This window comes from Copidosoma floridanum, unplaced genomic scaffold, assembly GCF_036245765.1.
Source record: "Copidosoma floridanum isolate Cflo_tuat_1 unplaced genomic scaffold, Cflo_Japanese_pri ptg000011l, whole genome shotgun sequence".
NCBI classification, from domain to species: domain Eukaryota; kingdom Metazoa; phylum Arthropoda; class Insecta; order Hymenoptera; family Encyrtidae; genus Copidosoma; species Copidosoma floridanum.
In genome coordinates this window covers 1,780,976-1,803,000 of record NW_028321888.1, presented here as the reverse complement: position 1 = coordinate 1,803,000, position 22,025 = coordinate 1,780,976, and the positions used below count along the sequence as shown (strand labels likewise).

Genomic DNA, 22,025 nt, shown 5'->3' with positions numbered 1-22,025 from the left:
AAATACTGTAGGGAATAGTCAATGTACACTGGAGGTGTGGAGAAGTCAAAACATACTAGCAGAGGATAGGATAGGTGAGCGTATGTGTAATTTAAACAATCAAGTAATGAAAGCTAAAATTAAGAACTCAAAGTATAACTCTCTATATGAAGGAAATATTATGGGAATAGGAAGGGCGGAGTGCTTCAATAAAATCAATTGAAAGATATTTGTATAAGTCATGGGGCAAGAGTGCATTAATCTAGATGGTGGAAACAGATATTGGTTGGAAGTAGATAAAAGATTATGTGAATTTTGTAATTGTAAGGAAGAAAGTTTAGAACATTAACCAAATAAGTGTGTAATTGTAGAAAAAAATTAAATATGCAGAGAATTAAATTGTTTTCTAGATGTAAATAAAATGTTAAAGGAGGTTCACTCGTGTGAAAACGCAAAAATATGGAGTAGGCTAAATAACATGTATGAGAAAAGGAGGTATGAAATACTCATACATATTTTTGTCACAGTATCAACAATGTTACAATTTTTCAATCATCTACACCCTGTGTTTTAAATTATTCTTTCTACATATTGATTTCAAAAATTGACAAAAAAATAGTCTACGAACAGCTTTATGGCTTTTCTATTATTTACGTGTTCTAATAAATGTGTGACGGATTTTTTTTCATAAAGTGTAATTTTCTCATTACTATATGAATTGAAAAAGAATTTGCTAAATTTATTATAATAATAGTATGGCACTTGAAAATTAACTATAAATGACTCTTGGTCTTAGTAATATTTAATGCCTAGTGAAAATAAAAAAAATGTTCAAAATGAATGAGTAAAACTTTATTTGCCTAGAGTAAAATAAGTACTTTTTTGTTTATTCTAATGACAAATAATTAAACATCGTTTTCAAGTGTGTGACATCCCATGTCATTTACTTAATATTTATTACTTTAATACGCAAAGTTTTGTTATTAAATTATAAAAAGCAAAAGCTCAGCGATCTCGAACTTTCGAGCAGTATACCTGCTTCTGCTATCTTGTGACATATAACTTACTTCTTTTGAAACAAGCTACCGTCATAAAACTCGAACTATGCGTACAACCTCAAACAATCTTATAAAACGCTTATCTTACAAAATCAGTTCGCACAAGTACACCAAATAATGTGATTAATCAATAATTTTAACATACTGTACTGTGGATGTACACGAGAAATATCATATAAAATTTCAACAGCAACTTGTACTTAATGTTGAATCCGAGAGATCAGCAGTTTAACCATCAATTACTGCGTAATTACTGCACCACGACTGTGCTTGTGTCAGTCGAGGGTAATAAGGTTAAGCTCTGATTGGTCGTTCAGATCCCCAACTTGACGCGTCCTCCTTAAACGCAAGAGTATAAAAACTCCTCGCGCATAACAATATTTGCCTTTTGTCTTTCATCAAGTGCTCCAAAGTAACTATCAAGGTTGGAGAGTGAGTTCTGTTGCGTGTTTTAAGCGGATGTAAGACTTAGTTCGATGATTCAGCTACGTGTTAAAAGCGTGCATTTCAAGCAAATGTAAGACTTAGTTCGGTGACTAAGCTGTGTGAGAAAAGCTTGAGCAAACCAGGCCATTGTAAACTTGCCTAAAAAGTGAATCAAGGAGGAACAAGAAAGAAAGGACCGTCAATTTGGGTTCCGACGTTAAAAGCAGAAGCCTAATTGTTGACATCGCCACGAGTGCTCTTGTGTAGGATTAAGAACACCGTTGTGGTCAACCTTGTAAGATCTTACGACTGCGTGCGCGCAAGCAGCGGCTAACCAACGATCATAGAAGTAAGTCAAGTTAAGGAAACTATAAATTGTACAACATTGTAAATGCGAATCTGAAACTTTATTATTCATACTATTTGTAAAATTAAATATTTCTGGCTTTTCTAAACTTATTAAATCATCAGATAAGACATAACTTAATTGTCAATTAAATTAAATTTCTTAAGGAGGCTCCATCGCCTACTGCGGTTGTCAATTCAGTGACGATCGATGAGATGTTACTAGACGAAAGCTTCCTTTTATACTAGTAGTATGTTGGTAATGAAGTTTGTTTTATTTTCAACTGAATCCACCTGCTATTATATATAGTTTACTACATATTTATACAGTCAGCTGTCGAATAATTTAATATTAATGATTGACATAATTTACTGCGTTATTACCCAACAAATAAAAATTGAAAAATTATTTTAAAAGTTTTCATGTTGTTTTACAAATTCAAATTTTTCATTGTGCACGCTCCCTAGACCAATATGGCCGGCAGTGTTTGTCACTGCACTCATCGAACGTAACTGCTGACCAAAATAGTATTTTAGCTATTTTATCAATTTTTTCATCGCCAACGCTTATAAAGTCACCCGGTTTCTTAAAGATTAGAGTGTTAAGGTTACGGTAAGTATATTTTTTTTCCTTGTACATTCCATTTTAGTAGTTCAGTTGATAGTCAAAAGTTTGCTTCAGGTCTTCGGCCATAAGAGACTGTGTTAAGCGAGCTCGAAAAGTGCTGACATTGAATTGAATCATCTCCGAATTTTGATCGCCAACCCATCAAAATAAAGATACCATTGGATTCAGCGTGATCTCAACTTTAATAATATATTAGTCAAAGTTCTTGTACATTCCGTGATGGAGCTTCCTTAATTCAAAAACATTTCAGTTACTAAATTATATAAAACATTTCAAGATACTAATAATTTTTATTGATTGACGCATAATTCTTACCTTAATAAATGAATTAAATATGGAGGAAAAAAGGCACTGTATGACAAAGATCTTTACAATGACGCGAGATAAAAAGATGAATGAGATACGCTACTACCGTATTACATAAGAAATAAACTCTAACAATAAGTCAATGCCAGCTCAGCGTACACCACTCCATACATATTGTTCGGTTTTGAAGAAAAGATGGTTGGCTGAAAGGAAAAAATAAATAGATACACATTTTCTTGATACGTCGTAAGTTCGAGTGAGGAGAAGAGGAATAATTTTTTCTTTCACTTATTTTCGCAATCTTGATACTTTGAACTATATGTAAAATTTATCACGAAATAATTTTAAAGTATTTTCATCATTTCATTTTTACTTATTGAATGTAAACCATTACGATATATTAAGCCCCTCCTTGCATTTTACTTATGCTGTCACTCACGGTCCTTCTACAGCTCTCCATGATAATAAGTGCAAAATGTGTCACTTAGTACTTGGTACTAATTTGTTTTACTTCGTCACAGTCTACCAAATTTTTAATGTAGTCTCCTGTGTCTCCTTTCGCCCCCTTAAAAATATATTGCTGGAAGTAACGTTGCGTAGCTCCCATAGATATTCAACATCCAAAACTACGCCTTGAATAAGTCTTCTTTCCTCTTAGTCCCCTGAATTTTTTAGTGTAATTAAATACCTTCCTACGTTTTTCCCCTTAAAATCATGTTACTAAAAGTAACGTTGAATAGCTCTCATGGATTCCTTACGTCTAAAAGTACGGCTTGAAAAATTATCGTTCGTAGAATAAAAATTTATTACATACATTTTATATTATTATGAAAAAGCAGCTATAATAGATACATAGAAATACACACACACATTCAGATAATTATGATGTTGCACATTAACAGTTTACAATAGACAGTAATGGTTTAATGTTGATTTAAAATACTCTTCAGTGAAATAAAATAAATCTAAAAAAGTGCTGTAGTTTAAATAAAAATACTCGTGGGGCTTTGCCCCCTGTGCGCTTCGCGCGCCAACCCCCCAAGAATTATTGAAAACTTGAGATTTGAAAAACTACATATCTACAAAATGATGGATTTATTAGATAAATAATCAAGTGTTACTCAGTTTGTTCTACTTCTCTTAATGATGTTTCTAATATTCCAATATACTTGAAATATACATACTACATACAGTTTCGTATAACAATATTTTTTAAAATCATGAATACAACTTGTACTTGGAATTTAAGTATTCAGAAATGGAAATTTTATTGTAAAGGCAAATGTACATGTCTCTATAATAGTATGAATTAAAATATTCATTATGCAATATTATTATTACATAGCAGCGATATAGTATTTGGCACAAAAATATAAATTATGAAATTTTTATAATTATGAAATTGGCGTTTAAATATATCCGACGATTTTTGTAATCGTAAATTTTTAGTACGAAATTAAAGACTGTCTTGTTCTTTAATTTTGTAAAACTAATTTTTTACCAAAATTCAACATTATCAAGATAAAGGTCAAAGTTATCATATGCATGAACAATTTTGTATTGTGAATATTTCTATTTTTTTCAATGTAAGGATTTGAAAATACGGTGTCTAAATATATAAATAAGTTTTTTTCATGTTTTCACTCGCTAAAAGTCTAATTTTTAAGATGCATTTTATATGATTCAAAAACTTAATTTCTTAGAAAGAAATAAAAAACAAGAAAGAATAAATTTTGACAAACAAATAATAAAATTGTTAATGATCCAAAATTTCTTACCATACAACGTTTTCAATGTTTGCTTGGTTGTCCGAATCATTTTGTATACATATTTTCTCAGGATTCTTACATCTTAATACCAATACATATAGTTGACCATGAGAAAACAAAGGTCTTTTGTAGTAAAATTCTAATTTATCAAAACTTTGACCTTGCGATTTATCGATTGTCATGAAAAAAGCTAAAACTATTGAAAAATATTTTTCCGTATACAATGAACGGTAGGGATGAAATATTACTGGTATTTAACGTGATTCTTGGAATAAAAACTTTATTACCAGATTTTTCATCAATTATTATTACTGCTTCTAAATTATATTTGAAAAATCTAATTTTATGTAGTCTAGTGCCATTCCACGATCCATCAAATGAACTTAAGTTTTTTATCAACATAATAATAGCATATACTTCTAAATTAAAAACATGTGGCGGTAATCCTTCATGTATATTATTTAGAGTTCCTACGAAAAAATTTATGTTCATATTTTGATCAGTGCGATTACTACCTTTATATTTTGCATATTGTATGCTGTGATACGTATGTCCCTTTTTTTAAGAAAATTCAAAACGTTATTATTTAAAACTAGCGGCCCCCCTGTCTCGGCCTTGCCCGAAACTCACTAATTGGGACACCGTAGTGTATTGACGTGTAATGTGAAATATTTTTTGTTGAAAATTTTACATTTATTTCTGACTTTTTTCAGAACAAAAATCTTCTTATTAAAAATTTATTTGTTTGAAATCCATACCGTTTCTTGGGTGAAGTAAAAAGCTGTAAAAAGTGAAAAAAAAAAAAAAATGAAAAGTACCGTGCGTTTCTTATGCTATGAAATAATCATGGGCCCTGAAAGGCTGTTGATTAACAGTTTCTCCCGTATAATCTATGAAGAGGGCTGGTTTTTCAAAACTGTAGAGATTTAAAACTCACAAAAAATATGTAATTAAGACAAGAATTTTATTTTAATCTCACAACTTTATTACCACAGTAACTAAGACCTGGAGTTTAATCTTTACATTTTTATCCAAAAAAATACAAATACATATTCTACCTATTTAAAAATCTGGAAGATTAAAAAAATTACTATGAGAATTGTAGTAAAAAGCTTGTCTCTCAGTTAAGAAATTCTTTATTTATCGATTTTGATGCTGCTTTAATCTCGATAAATATTCAGCGTCATTTTCTTGACGCCTAAAATTGTATTCATTAAATGCATTTAGGGCTTTTCTTCTTATTCGACTTCTTGCGACTTTTGGCATAGTTAAGACTTTTGTGAGCCCTAAAGGCTACTTTTTAAAACTTTTTTAGGTTGTAATATATTAGTTGACAATTTGTAGTTCGACGTCCGATGACCATGAAAATGACTTATGGGCTTCCTAAGTATACTCTTTCTTGACTGAAGTTTCCAGCAAACGTGATTGCCTCTATACCTCAGCATGATCTTCTCTGGCCTGTTATTATAGCACCACACTGATCGGAAAGAAAATTACCACGTTTAAAGCTTTGAAGCTTGTTGTAGAGCTTATTTTCAACGTTTCCTGGTATAACGTCCAAGACGTTGGTGTCTAAAGTACCTAATTTTTATTGCAGACTCAGTTGTTTTGGTGATCTTAGGTGGAGAGATTAGTTCGTGATGCTTGTTCATTGGAGACTGTTTCGTTGGCTCAAGTTTATTTTTCCTTTATAGCTGTTCGGTTCTCTCAGCGCAGACCTTGGAGAGGATCAGTGATTCCTGGTTAAATTCTTTGAGTCGAGAGGGTAATATAGGATCGTCGGTCACCGGAATTTCTAGCCTTGCGACAAACAACTCCGCTCTTGAAATCTGCCAGTGAATGCTTAACTTGGTTTAATAGTGGCCGGCTTCACATAATCTTTTAGTCGTTTACATAATCGTTTCCGAAAAATAGTAGTAAAAATTTATTTGTTGGCAAAGTAGTTTGAACTTAAGTGGTCCTTAAAAAAAACGATGGGATTGATGGTTAAGTAGAGATTGTAAATACTTTTAATTGCCCCAAAAGGGCCAGTAGTGAAAGTTCCAGTTATTCCTTATTATTATTCTTGATGATGGAGAGCCGGTTGCTGGTAGCTTGACTATTACCTCTGAAGTCTCTGGGTACGGAGACCGTTCTGGAGGGTGGTACGCTGCTGACGAAAGAATAGTTTGTCTTCAGATCGTTCCCCGCATAACCAACCGCTCATCGTTAGTCGCGAAAGTGGGCCTGAAGAATACCTTCTCTGTAGGTATGCTGTTGGAACGACTACTAAAAAAGAGGCCATTGCGGCTATCCGTACTCTTTAGGACTGTCTTGCCTGGCTTGCATTTGAAGTAAAAAATTGTCTGTCGGCTCCAGGCAGGATAGTTGAACAGCCACGTGTTGGAGCAGGTTGCCTATTTCTCCGTGGCACTCGGTTATCTTGGCAACCTGGGGTTAAAACTGATTGATTTCGCTTGACCATTTAAGAAGAGTGTCATTGGTTGCCGGGATGCCCAGCTTCACGACTTATAACTCTGTTCTTGGTGTACTGCCGAAGAACGACTACGATAATCGAGAACTCGATGGGACATCTTATTACCACTCTTTACCATCTTTGATTGCGGGTGGCTTTAATTGTACCTTGACACCACCTATGGGATCCTACTGAACTTAAGCGCAAAGCCAGCTTATTTTAGCAAAACTTTAAGCTTATTTATCGCTATTTTTATAATTTTTTTAAGAAAAAAACTATGCTACAACTATCTCGGAACATGAAAAATCAGTATGAAAAATTGTAGCAAAATCGGTTAAGTAGTTTTTGCGGTTAGCAATTACAATGGTTGTAGCGACTTTTGTTTATATATTAGTAAGATGTTCAAAAGTTCATCAAGAGCTGTTAGAATTACTTTGCTAAGGCAGCTGTTCATACCATCTCTATAAATTTGTTTATAAACGTCATTAGTTTTCCATCCCTGTAGAATTTCAAAAGTTTTATTTTTAATGTCCGTTAAGAATAATGAAAATATTTAATCTGTACACCGCATATTATTTTTGAGTTTCACAATTTTGAAATATTTTTTTATCAGTTTCGTATTCTAAAAAAAAGTTTTCAATGCTATTTAAATCTTATGGTAATCGAAATGTTCTATGACTTGTCATTTTTTTAGGTAATAAAACGGAAGTATCCGTGCTCAAGCCATAGATAGAGCCTTTTTTTAACAAAAAATAAAAATGAATGCTTTGTATAAAAATTTTTTCTAGAACCTCCTGGACCTTTAATAAAATATTATTTTGTATCGCCACTAACAATTTCATTAAAAAATCTTACTGTTTACTATTTAGTTTAACAAATAAATCCTGAAAATTTGTTTCTGAGATATTGTCCTCAATATTTATAGATTTTTCTGTTTCATTTGGTTCTGGTAATCCATAATCTTTACATGATTTATTTTCAAATTTAAAGTTTTCATTTTAATGTAAGAAAGCATTATATTAAAAAGCATGTTAAATCTTTAATGAAAAATTTTTGGAATGATACCCATATAGTCTTACCACAAACGTCTTCAGATATTAAAAACCATGCAAAAAAATATATATTTGAGAGTCGTGTTCAGCTAAACCTAAAGCATTAGCAGTAGTATTTAACATACTGTAATGTATGTTATCAACTGTCTTTAAACTTTTGAAAGACTTAGCTCTACTTATCTGATTTTAAATTTGAAAAAAAACGCTCAAAGTCCGTAGGTGTCACTATGGTTAGTTGCCCTATTGTCAAATTGCGTCCATTTTTTTCTCTTCTTATACAAGTTTTTATTGCCCAATTAAAACAGTAATATTCTAGAATACGTATTTAATTTTTTTTGTGAGACCATTTATTTTATTTTATTTAAACCAAGCCGTCAATACTGTTTCGGAGTTTTCTATAGCTTTAAACATAGTACTATATAGAAAAACTATTTTTTGTTTATTTTCAATATGTACTGGTAAGTTAAATACAGAATGACTAAGTCCACACAAAGCAAACTCTTGCAATCGCCATGCTGCTTCCATGGTGCTTAAATAGCGGCCATCTACAAACTCCGATATTTCATCAAAAATTTTTTAAATATTAACTTGTAATTAGGATGCCTTAGGGTTATACAACACACATAAAATAATTTACATTTTAAAACATGTCAACTTATCGGAGTAGTTGGACAATCATTCTCGACTGTCGTAGTAGTTGGACAAGCGTGAAAACCAAAAGTTTGACAATGCTGCAATACTTGGACAAGTTGGAAAGCAGTACTTGGACAATACTTACTTAAACAATTTGACAGTTGTATAAATTATAATAAGGCGCTAGTACTTATTAAAACTGAAGTATGTATTTAAATAAATACCTTATAACGAAAAAAGATTAACTAAGGTGATAAATAATAACAAATTTATTACTTAAAATTCGTAAATAAAATTTTTAATCTTTTTTCCAAAAATAATTTATAAAATACAAGATAAATCCTTCAGGGTGCATTTTGATTTTCAACAGTTTTAATTGTGTGGAATCACACTTCTCCTTCTTGATTTGAATTTTCTTTTGCAGGAACTGCATCTCTTCAATTGCAAACGAATTATCCAACTCAATTAAGTTCTTACCTCGGTTCTCACTCAGTTTTTTTAATTGTTTTATCAGTGAGATAGTGTAAAACCAATTTAACTGATTTTTATAGTTTCGTTATTTAAGACTTATTTTTAATAAGATCAGAATTTTTCTTACTTCTCTTTTTTGTTTTTATTGTATGACCTCCACTTTTGCTTTTTTTCATTCTTTTACTCTTTTTTTAAACATTTTTTCTTTTTTCAGAATCCATACTTCATATTTATTTACAGTAAATTGGAGGTTAACTTTTCAAAATGTTGAAAAACAATTTTCTTAAATCGGTGCACGCCTTAACAACAAAACTGATTAGTACAGTGTTTTTTTTCTACAAAGTACTGCACTTTTTACACACTTTTGTTTAAAAAATTCGCGTAAAAGATTAACTACTTTAAAAGATAAACAACTTTGATTGTGTGTCAATGTACTGGCTACGACGTTTTTGTGCCTATGACCTGAAGTTAGACAAGAGCTCCACGTACGTCCAACTACTACGAAATCATTAGGTGTACTTGGACAGCTAATTCAAAATTATAAAAAATTTTTTTTGTTCTCGATTACAGTAGAATATTGTTAATTAATGTAAAAGTTGTGAAATAATACCATACGGCATGCATACAAATGCATTGGATTAATTTTAACGAGCATTACCTATTATCACAATCTTAGAAAACGGAGAAAAGTTATCGCACTTTTATGGCGCCTAAGGTGAATACTGCTAAAATTCATTAAAAAATTCAAGTACATCATAAATAATAATCATAGCACTACTAATCTATTTTGTTTTTTAAAATATCTCTTTTATTGCTACAATGACTGATTTTTCACTGTCCAAGTATCGGTCTGAATTTAAGTTTTGTAGTCTAAATTTAATTTTGTCCTAACTATCGGGCATTTTACCTTATCGTCTTTTTTATCACTCGTATCTGTTTTCGTTAATTAATATAATGCTGTATCTTCTCCTCTATGAATACATCGCTTTGCCCTCTAAATAGTATCCAGTAGGACGGATTATATTACTATCATTGATTTACGGACTAAAATTTTTTTTTTACTATATTTTTTTTACATTTATTATTATTACATCTATTGTAACTCATTATGTAAGTGTGTAAATTATATGTGTAAAACTAAATAAATACAAACAAATATATAAATATAAGATTTGTTGAATGATAGTGGTTAGCCTGAGCCGGACTCGAGGGGGGACTGAAAAATTATGAGGAGGGTGGGGTGAAGGTGGGTCGGAAAAAATAGGATATTTTTTTTTGGGTTACAATAAGGAAGAAATATAAGGATTTTTTGCCTTATTTGAAGTGGGGGCTCAAAAGATTTTCCAAAATTTTGAGGGGTAGTGAGGGATGATTGGTGAATAAATTTGGTCTATCAGATATATATCTTCCTATATTATATAGTCGTAAGAGTTAGAGCAAGGTTTTGCTCCCCCCGCTCCCCTCACTTCCCCCCGCTCCCCCCCAAATAAGGTAGTTATTCTTTCATTTTCTTGCATTTTTCGAGTAATCCTACTTTTTTGCTAGCTCCCCCTCACTCCCCTTACCTTCCCTCCCCACTACCCCCAGCTTTCCCAAAAATAATGTGAATGTATTCGTAAAACCTTATATTTATTTATTTATTTATTTCATACTTCGACCCTTTCGGGTTTGGAGGGCTTCCGTTTCATTTCTTATCGTTATCTTTGCACATTACTTTTACATATGTTTTACATTTTCATTTATGATTTTCAAGTTACATAACCTATACTTATGAGTAAGTTAACGAATACATATAATAAATAAAAAATAAAAACTTTTTAAAGATAATTTGCTTCGAATCTAAAATTCATATTAATATTTATATTTAAATTTAACTATAAATGAAATTAAATGAAATTTATTTATAATACTGAAACAATTAGTCACTTTTTCTTTTATATAATATCAGAAACTTGAAAAAATACTGTCCATATAACCACTGCAATTAAATAAATAAATCTTAAATACTACAGTCTTTTTGAAGGTATATTTACACTTCACTTTACACATTACACTGTTTTTCTTGATCCTTTCTCTTCTTTCTTCTCTCTTCTCATATCCTTTCCTTCTGCCTTCTTGATTTCTTCATCCTATTTCTCTTGGCACTCTCAGGAACTCTCCCCTTCTTTTCTTTTTCTAACTACTCTTCTCAATATTTCTATTCTTTTGCGCTCTTATCAAGTATATCTTCCATTAATTTTTCGCTCCTTGTTTTTTCGCATCTCTTCAGTATGTGTGTATGATTTTCCTTCTCTTCCTTGCATAATCTACATTTTCTTTCTTCTTCTTCCTTCCAATGTTCTCTGCTTCTACATTCATTACCACATCTAAATCTTGCCATTAATTTTCTATCCATATTTTTTCATTTCCTATTCTGCATCCTCCTACTTGCCCTTTTCTCATTTCCTCTTCTAGATCCGCTAGGTACACATTAAATAATGTCGGGCTTAATGGACACCCTTACCTTACTCCTCTCTCTGTCCAAATTTCATTTAATATTTCATCTCCTACCTTCACTATATTTATAGTTTTTTTGTATGTATCCATAATTCTACTTATCAATATTTTACTCACCTCCATATCTTGCAATCTTTCCTTTAAAACCGTTCTATCTACTCTGTCAAATGCCTCTTTTAGATCAATGAAGCATGCGAATATTTTTCTTTTCTGTTTACTTAATTTGTCTTCCACTCTGTGCTTCAGCGTATAAATTGCTTCCATCACTCCTCTTTCTTCTCTGAATCCAAATTGACTTTCTGCTAATTTTTGTTCGATCTCTTTTTTCAATAATTCATTTAACATACTCGCGTATATTTTATATGCCGTGCATGTCAAAGTTACCCCTCTAAAATTATCCAGCTCCTTCTTATCACCTCCTTTATAAATTGTGCATATAACTCCTCTTCTCCATTGTACTGGAATCCTTTCTTCTTCCCATACTTTCTTCATCAATTCCCATAGCGCTGCATCAACCTCTTTTGGCATATATTTCCATATTTTGTTTTCTTGTTTGTCATCTCCTGGTGCCTTCCTCAGTTTTAACCTATTTATTAACCTCTTAAACTCTTCTTTGCTTAATTCTTCTTGATCCTGTGTACTTTTCTCTATTCTTGCATTCACTTCTTCCACCTCTTCTATCATCATAGCATTTTCATCCGTACCGCCTAGTTTCCTCATAGAATGCCTTCTCCATTCTTCAATTTCTGTCTTATTATTAATGCCTGCTTTCTTCTTTCTATATCTATTTATATAATTCCAAATTTCCCTTTCTGATTTTGCAACCCTTATATTTTTTTCCTCCGTTATTTCATACCTTTTTCTTTTCGCCTCGCACCAATTTCTATACGCTCTCTTTTTGTTAATTAGATAGTTTCTATCCACTTTTTTTTTCCTCCATAGCTTCAGTATTTTTCTCAGCTCCTTCTTTTTTGCTTTCCATTCTTTGTCATACCACTTTCTTTCTCCCAACCTCCATACCTTAGACTGTTTTTTAGTTTTTGGTACTGCTGCTTCTATTGCTTCTTTTATCTCTTCCCATCTTCTTTCTACTTGTATCTCTTTCCAATTCCATCCTTCGCACCTCTTCTGGTATTGGTCTATCAATTCTTGCGTCCATTCTCTTCTTGAAATTTCCTTTTCTTCCTTTCCCCTATCTTCTACCATTTCTATTTCATTTTCTAAGTATATTTCTAGTGGCATGTGATCTGACTCTGTTCTTTGTTCTATTTTTAATTCTTTTATCTGATCTAATGCTTCTTGATTACTTATAACATAATCTATTACTGACTCACCTCTGCTGCCAACGTACGTGTAGTTTCCTTCTTCTTCTTTTTGTCCGTTAACTATACCCCATCCTTCTTCTGTTATTTCCTTAATTAACCTTCTTCCTTCCTCGTTGATTGTTTCATCTTTTGATTTCCTATTACTAACTTCCTTGCTTCCAATCTCCATCTCACTGACCCATCCACCTTCCCTGCCTATCCTCGCATTCCAATCTCCTGCCTGTATAATACCACCTTTTTCCTGCGTTCCTATTTTTTCTTTTATAATTTCCATTGTCTTTGCCACGTCTTGGCAGTATACTCCTACGAATGTCTGCTCTTATTCGCCATATTTAATCTCTTATTTTACTATGTTATCACTCAATTCCTCGTAATTTTCAATTTCTAACTTTTTATTAATACCTGTAATTATTCCTCCTTTCGCTCTACCGTTTTTATGTTCTCTTTTTGCTGCAACAAATTTCCATTCATAATTTTTCGACATCTTACTTTCTATATCTTCCCATTTATTTTTCTCTAACCATGTTTCTACTAACATTACAATATCAAAATTATTTAAATATTCCCATACTTCCACGTCCTTATTTAACACTCCTGCTATGTTCCAAACGCGTATATTTACACTTTTTTTCTTCTCCTCCTCCAACTCCCTCTCCTCCTTCCCTTCTTGTCCTCTTCATTCTTGCGATCTTCCTATTATCTTCCCCTGTATCCTTCTTCTTTCTTCTAGGAAATTTTCCTTCCATTTGTTGTATCTATACCACTTATCATCAATCATCAATTTCATATAGCCAATTTTTGTGGTTTTTCCTTCGTTTCTTTGTTCCTTTGATTTATCTAATATCATTCTTTGTATTTCTCTTTCTTTTCGTGTCAAATCATTTTCAATATATATTCCTTTTTCAAGCTTCTTCTTGTTCATCATGATACTGTCTTTCATTTCCTTGCTTTCCAATTTTACTACTACCATTTTCATATCACTTTTTCCTTTCTTTACCACTATTTCAGTAGTATTTTTCACCTTTACATTGACATTAATTTTCTGTTCCACAAACTCTTCCACCTTCTTTTTCATATTTTCTTTTTCTATAATTGCACCTTTAATGACAATGTTCTGTCTTCTCTTCTCCCTTTTATTTTTTTCTAATTCCCATTCTAATCTGTTGATCCTTTCTTCAATAGTTTTCTTCTCTTCTATCCACTCTAGTCTCTCTTTTAACCACCTGCTTCTCTCCTCTCTCCATTCTTCTTCTCTTTTTTCTAATCTTTCCATCAACTCAAATATACTATCTAATCTCTTTTCTATCCTACTCATCTTATCATTTTGTTCTTTAACATGCTGACTTTCATCCTTTTTCTCTTTTTCTCTCTGGAAATTCAGAGTGGATTGTTCTTTGATTTTTGGATTTGTGTTTATATTACTTCTCGTGTTAATTTTTGCGTTTTTTCCTGATACCTTCCTTACTGACTCTGTCAATTCTGGTAATTAAAGAATTCTTTTTATCTACTGCCCGTAACCAGGTGGTCAAAGACTTCTTTATCTACTGTCGATATAAAAATATCCTTCTTTTTCTTTTAAAAATTTAGGATTCCTTCTTTATCGACCATGTAACTACCGTAGGAAAATTTGGTATCTTTCTTATCTACTTTCTCTGTCGCTAACCGATAAAAAGAAATCACCTTTCCCTGCCCGTGCCCTTCCCTCTTACTGGGTTTCCTAACCTCACTTTTCCTATACCCCTGTTTGTCCACTTTTTCACTATTCACTGTTCACTTTTCTTTAATTTTTATCACTTCTTTCTTTTTCCCTTTTCCTTCGTATACCACTTTTTCCTTTGTTAATCCGATTGCACTATTCTTTTGCGACTTGCATGGACGTCTTGTTCATCTCTCACGCTCTCTGTCCTACCTATTTTTCAATCCTTTATAATCCTTCTGTTTCACTTTCTTTTTCACTTTTTGTCACTGTTTATTATGTCCTCATGTATTTCACCACTTTTTTAAGACTTAATTACAGCTATCTACCCTTGCTTTTTCTTCTATTTATTGCTTTATTCAGGAGCTCACTTTTACACGTCCACTCTCCTACGTGTCCACAACGGAAGTCTCCCGTAAAGCCTTATATATAAACTGTTACAAATGGTCTAATTTTTACATATAATTTTATTTGACCATAACAAAAAATTTTGTTACAATTATCTTACTTACGATGTTCATTTTGATAACATACTCTAAAATGTCTCTTAAGGTGCTCTTCTCTTACATAACCTTTTGCACAATTCTCACAAATGTTTTTTTTAACGTTTTTTTCATGACTTTTCAAATGTCTCTGTATGTGATTATGTCTTTTGAAACACTTCCTACATTTAATACACTCAAAAATTTTTTAAATGTTTTGGCATTTCTTTGTGTGACGCAAATAGTTTTTCTTGTCTAATATTATAATGCTACACAGATCACGTACAAAAAATTTTTTTTTGTGAATTTTTTCGTGCGATGATAGACACTCTTGGTTTTAAAATTTTGAGTTGCATTTGTCACACTGATAAAATTTTGCATCCATGATGGTGTATCTGAAAACATATTACAAAAAACGGATTGTTTATGATTACATAAATCTGGGTACTAGACGGTACTGAAATTTGCTTTTTCGATGAAAGAGAAAATTTGCAAGAAAGTATAAAAATAGTAATGAACTATTAAATAGTTTTTTTGTTACTCTAAAATTTCATTCCAAACAATATTTTTAATTTTAAATTTGTTTTCTGATTCAATTTAAACAAAAATTTTTTTTGGGTTTCTACATCTAGACAATGCAACATATAATTGCCCATGAGAAAATAATGGTTTTCTAAGGTATAATCCTAAGGCATCGAAACTTTGACCTTGAGATTTATTGATAGTCATAGAAAAAGCTAAGGTAAATGGAAATTGTTTTCTGTACAATATAAATGGTAGCGAAAAAGAATTGTTTGTTTGTAGTGTTATTCTTGGAATAAAGACTTTATTTCCTTTTCTTTAACCTGTAATTATTTTAGCTTCTATGTTGTATTTAAATAATTTTGTAATTCGTCATCTTGTACCGTTGCAAAGTTCTTCAGATATGTTTAAGTTTCGTATCAACATAACATTAGCGTTAATTTTCAAATTTTATTCATGTGGAGGAGGGCCTTCTCCAATATTATTTAAATATTATGTAGGGAAATAAATATGAATATTATCGTCTGATTTATCTACTCCTTTGTGAGTTGCTTTATCAATACTGTAGTACGTTACTAATGTTCCTATCATATTATTTAAATTTTATTGTTCAAAAAATGAGTGTATTCATTGTGAGATGTTAATATAGCTTTACATATAAAAGAATCATCATCATTATTAAAATTTTTAGAACAAACATCATTTGTTTTCCATGTCTGAGGAATTATGAAAGTTTTAATTTTGCCTTCTTCTATATCCAGTAGCAATAAAGAAAATTTTTCATGAATTGAACGTATATTATTTTTTAAATGAAAAATCTTAAATAAAGGCCAAAAATTGGAAAATTTTATGGTTTCTTAAACAATAGTAATTTTGCTTCCGTTTTTTACTACTGGGAGAATTCGACGAAAGTCTTTACCTAAAATTATTATTTTATTTCCAAAACATTTATTGTTCAAAATTGAACTCAGTAAGATAGTGGACTGTATATTTTTTATATTGCACGCTGGATTTGGGGGAGCGTGAAAAAGGATGTAATAAAAGGACACAATAATAAATACTTAACACACTTCTAAACACTTTAGCCGTTTATTATAAAAAACAATCTCTCTATTTAATTTTACTTTAACAAGTCATAATACTTGCTTACATGCAAGATAAAAAAAGGCAGAACTAATTTTTGAGTCAGACGGAGAAATTACGTGTCAATCGAAATTGTGAATCGTTTTCGTTACAATAATCTTACATAGAACGATACACGTGAAAAATTATAAACACGAGCGCAAAGCGACTTACCAAAAAGGGCGTTTGAGGCTGACTAACGATAACCGCACCAGCAGCAAGCTGCTGGACAAAGGTAAGTATAAACTACGGAAGCTTGTAGGTGCCATCACTTACGCATGCTGAGAGGGTGCTAGTGAGAGAAAAAACTCGCACGATCGCAGTGCTCGCACGCTCGCACGATAGCACTGCGATCGTGAGCGTAATCGCGGGTGGTCGGATTGAAAATTGGTACTGCGGTGGTTCGATTGCAGTAAAGAACTCGTGCGACCTGCAGCTCTGGCGTATACTGCACTACATTTGCTGCAAATAAGGACGTGGATATAGGATACACCTTCTCTGAGGCAGGGTCTTAGTGTACCTCCATCTTCACTGACAACGTGGCGCACCATAACCTGCACCATAACCTCAATTAAGTGAAAGAAATTAATTTTTCATCATTATAGTGGAACAGTGTACAGCAAGTGTTATGTAAACTGTAAGCAACAAATCGACCTTACGGAAGTAATTGTTGAGAAACTATATAAATATTTATTTTTTTGTCAGATGGATACAACTTCTTACATTCGAGTCAGCAATGGTGTGAAGCATTTATTTTTTAAAGTTACAAATGGGCTGTTTAGATTAGCGATTCTAACAGCATATTTTGTGGGAGCTGTCGGATTAGGTTATAAGTATGCAACGAAAATTATTAATGTAACACTAAACCATCATGGAATGTTACAGTTAGTACCAGGTATAAATTCGTACGTAGTCTTGATGAAATCAGGTATTTATAAACTTATACACACCGATGCATGCCATAGAATACTAGAAGACTCAACATATACTTTTGTGCTGTAATTATAAACGTAAACTGGCAGTTATTTTCATTAAAATTGTATTGAAGACTATACGCAAAAGCATGACTTAAAATATTTTATTAACCTTATTCACAGTTTAAAATAAAGTAATTGAGTCTCTCACCTTAATAATAAATATTTTAATATTTTTTTATTTTATTAAAAATTAATTATTGCAGACGAAAATGCGCAGGATAAAACGAAAAAGATTATTTATAAATATTTTATGAGCAATTATCCGTACAAATATATATGCTCTATGCTGAAGAAGAAGCATAACTGCAACATTTCAGTAAGAACTTTGAAGAGAATACTTAAATCAATGAAATTACGAAGGAAAAACGTAATTGAGAGTCCGGAAATAAAAATTTGTTCTGCAATATTTTCAGAGCTTGAAAGTAGTGGATATAATTTGGGGTATAGAGTTTTGTGGCTGCGCTTACATAAACAGTACAGATTGACCGTTAAACAAGATACAGTATTGAGACTTCTCAGAATTATGGACCCTGACGGAGTAGACAGAAGAAAAAGAAATAAATTACATAGAAGAACCTACAAAGTCAAAGGACCCAATTTTGTTTGGCATATCGACGGATATGATAAAATAAAAAGGTTCGGTTTTGCAATACATGGGAGCATAGATGGATTTTCTAAGAAGATTCTTTGGTTAGAAGTTGCCAATACAAATAACGATCCTGAAGTTATTTCTTACTACTATTTGAATACAGTTAAACAATTAAATTGTGTTCCAACCTTAATCAGGTCAGACAAAGGCACAGAAAATTCGTTGGTTAAATGTATGCAACAATGCCTACGTTTTGATCATAAAGATGAATTGTCAGGTAAAAAAAGTTTTATTAAAGGAAAGAGCACGTCAAATCAGAGGATAGAGTCAAGTTGGTGTCAATTAAGAAAAATGGTTACTGGTTTTTACATTATTCTTTTCAAACAAATGGAAAATGACGACATTTTAGATGTTAGTAACTGGCTTCATGTTGAATCTCTTAGATATTGTTTTGGTCCTTTAATCACAAAGGACCTACACAATTACAGAAAGACATGAAATGCCCACCGGATTAGACGTCAAAACAATAGAAATATATTTGGAGGTCAACCAAACTTAATGTATAATGTGCCTCAACATTATAATGCGCAAGACTGCAGAAAACCAGTATGCAAAGAGCATATTCAAGTACTTATGAATAATTATGCTCAAAAACCTTTGCTAATTAATAAAAATTTTGAAGCCATTGTAAAACAAAAGTTTGAAGTTACACCTGATTCTATCGAAGAAGCTTTTCAATTATATTTGCAAATTATTGATAGTGTTGATGCTTCTCAATTTTAAAGACTGTAAGTTTTACTTTTTATAATTTATTACTTTTTACAAATCAAAGTAATAATTCAGGAAATACTTATTTATTCAGTCTGCACTACAATTTTTATTCTACTTAGCAAGAAATAAACTTACTCAAATTTTAATGATATTTTGTACGTCTGCAAAATCAAGAGACAGTTTTAGCATGAAGGTTGTGATAGCGATTTTAATGTGACAAACGATGCTACTCTTTGTACTTTGCACAATTAAAAAAAAAAAAATTGGATTTCTCTTGCGGTAAGTGCTATTATTCATCAGTTAATAACTATCTATTTTTAATATGAATATTCACTAAACATTATTGCTGGAAATATGGGTTACAGGTTTGAATAAAAAAATTTTTTGACACTCCGTTCCTGGGCACTCAGATACATTTCCATCAAGTTTTATTACATGAAAAAGAATATATTTATAAAACAGTCAAATCAAGTTAATTTCAAATTGTCGATGAGGTAATACATGTGCACGGATCAAAAACAAGGGACGAGGTATATATTAGTTGTTAACAACTCAACCTGCGAAAATTTGGTGTATTAAGCATACTTAGTATACTTCGTGTTACTGATACAGCTTGCTAAGTTGCTATTGTGTTCAGTCTCTCGTCGACACTTACGAAATTTACATCAAGGAAAAAGCTTTCTTAGTTATCGATAAAAGTGATATCCAAATGCGGCAACAGACCAATGCTTTTTTGCACCTACACCAAAATTACTCGCAGTTACTAGCACCATGTTAGTGGTATCCTGGTGTAAGGACACTAACCTATGAACTATTTTCTCAACCTCATAGATGTCTTGGGTCTCTGTGCATGTAAAGTAAATTAGCTGAAGAGTGCTAACATTCGGTATGGAAATTATCTCAGTAGGAAGCCCACGCCTCACTAATGCAACTTCAATTTACTGTGGCACAAGGTATTCAGTTGACTTTTTTCAGTTGGTAGGTAAGAAGTACACAATAAGCTGACCAAGCCCGTGTATTTTGCTAATACGTCAAAGCAAAAGTTTTAAAGCCAATCGTTTCATATGTAATATTAACACAACACAACAGTTAAAAGCAGAAATACTTTTGTGAAAGGTAAGGTTAGACGTGTTGTTTGTGTGTGTACCAGAGATAAATTTAATTTATTAACAGTGCACTGCACTGTTACAGATGTGGTTACTTATCAAGCTACAATCTCTTTTCAAAATAGCAAATGGACAGTGATAAGTACCGAGACCGAGATTCCGAGTGGTGCTGGCCTGCCTACCTGTACGCTTGCGGAATACACGAGCCGACCAGAGCCAACTCAACCACAATCGTATCCCAACCAATCAACTGCCCATTGCTGTAGGTACCTCTGCTGGCTCTGCTGCTACTGGTGCTGGTGCCATTGTGCTGTATAGAAGATGGAGATTAATTCATCACATACTTCAGCACCGTGTGCTACTGCGACCGGCAACAAGGAACATCCTCTCTGGCGCAGTCAGGCTAATTTTCCACCCACACATGTGTGCGTTGCGTTCTCGAGACATCCATTGAATTAAGGTGAGTGACGAGACAGTGGCGATAAAGCCCACACCTAAATCTCGACAAACAATTATTCAAGAATATTTCGACAGTTGACAGATTCCCATCATGGAGAGAAAATTGAAGTCAACCAAGATCAGGAAGCGCGTGACAGCGTACGCCTTCTTCGTTAATATCTGCCATCAGGAACACAAGAATCATTCGTATGAGGACATTGTCTTCCAGGAATTCTTCAAAAAATACGCTGTCAAGTGGAAAAACGTAAGTGATATGGAAAAGAAGCGGTAGAGATGGCCGAGAAATACAAGAAAAGATACGACATCGAGATGCGGAGCTACCTTTTACCTAAGGATAAGAAGATGAGTGGCCGAAGCAAGAGGCGTAGGCAAGGCAAATGAAGGATCCAAATGCACCTACGTGATCTCTGTAAGTGATAAAACCAAATAAAATTAAGATGTTTTCCTTACCGTGGATGCAGAATGCAATAGAGCCTTTGCGCCTTTCAATTACTGTAGGCCCTAGGAAGGTAGTTGTGATTTTCGGTAATGGTAGCCTTGGGGATTGCTTCTCAATGACCCTCGAGTCTAGTAATCACCCTGGAGGATTTAGCACAAACACTACCACAATCGCAATGGCCCTGGGGCTCGAAGTAATTGTAAGCGCAAAATAGTACCTGGCGCCCTTTGCACAGAAAATTTCGTACCTCGAGCAGAAACATACAAAAGCCAAATTGTTCTTTGTGCCATTAGCATGAAATACACTAAATCGTTGTTTATGTTATTTTTTTTAAAAGTAATTTTGTTTTCCCTTTCCCCTACCCAGGTCACAATTTTTCTGGAGTACAGTGATGAACGCGGAAAGGTGAAAATGCTAAATTGTAAATATAGAGTTGGTGAAATTGCCAAGGAGTTATCAAGAGATGATCCGATATCGCTCCCGAAGTTGAAAGCAAATACGAAGCTACGGCTAAAATGTAGAAGGCCTAAACGAAAGAGAAATGAGTGCGTACATAGAGAAGTTGAAGGATGGTACTGTGGTTGGCGTATCTGAAGTGCCCAAGAAAGAAGCAAGCGACGAAAAATAGGAAGAGGGATAACAAGGAGGATAACAGAAAATGGACGCAAGTCAAAAATTTCATCTATCACCCCGTATCCTTGATCCTGATGCATACCTCACCTACCGTACATACCATAGGTCTTAGCATGAGCGTACCCACTATTAAAACAAATAACTAACCACGAGCCCCGCCGACTGTTCACAATAATAATTGAAGAAAAAAAGGCGGTTACAATAATTATTCTCAAGAAACAAATCGTATGTGTGTGGGAATCACCTGACAGTTCGTATTAGTGACATTTGTATCTTCATGTACTGA

At 32.8% G+C, this 22,025-nt stretch overlaps 2 protein-coding genes across 2 annotated transcripts in view; both read left to right on the top strand.

Moving 5' to 3' along the window:
• The window catches only part of Spase22-23 (Signal peptidase complex subunit Spase22-23), a 157,467-nt gene that overhangs the window by 53,230 nt on the left and 82,212 nt on the right, over nt 1–22,025 (top strand). The gene's annotated exons all lie outside the window — the stretch shown is intronic.
• LOC149375142 (uncharacterized) lies at nt 18,089–18,846 on the top strand. The gene has a single exon (XM_089590048.1). The coding sequence runs from the start codon at nt 18,089–18,091 to the stop codon at nt 18,827–18,829; it is 741 nt and encodes a 246-aa protein (XP_089446174.1). The 3' UTR covers nt 18,830–18,846.

Excerpts from the sequence above, each read along its gene's own strand:
- LOC149375142 (XM_089590048.1), top strand. The coding sequence starts at position 18,089 with ATGAAATTACGAAGGAAAAACGTAATTGAGAGTCCGGAAATAAAAATT.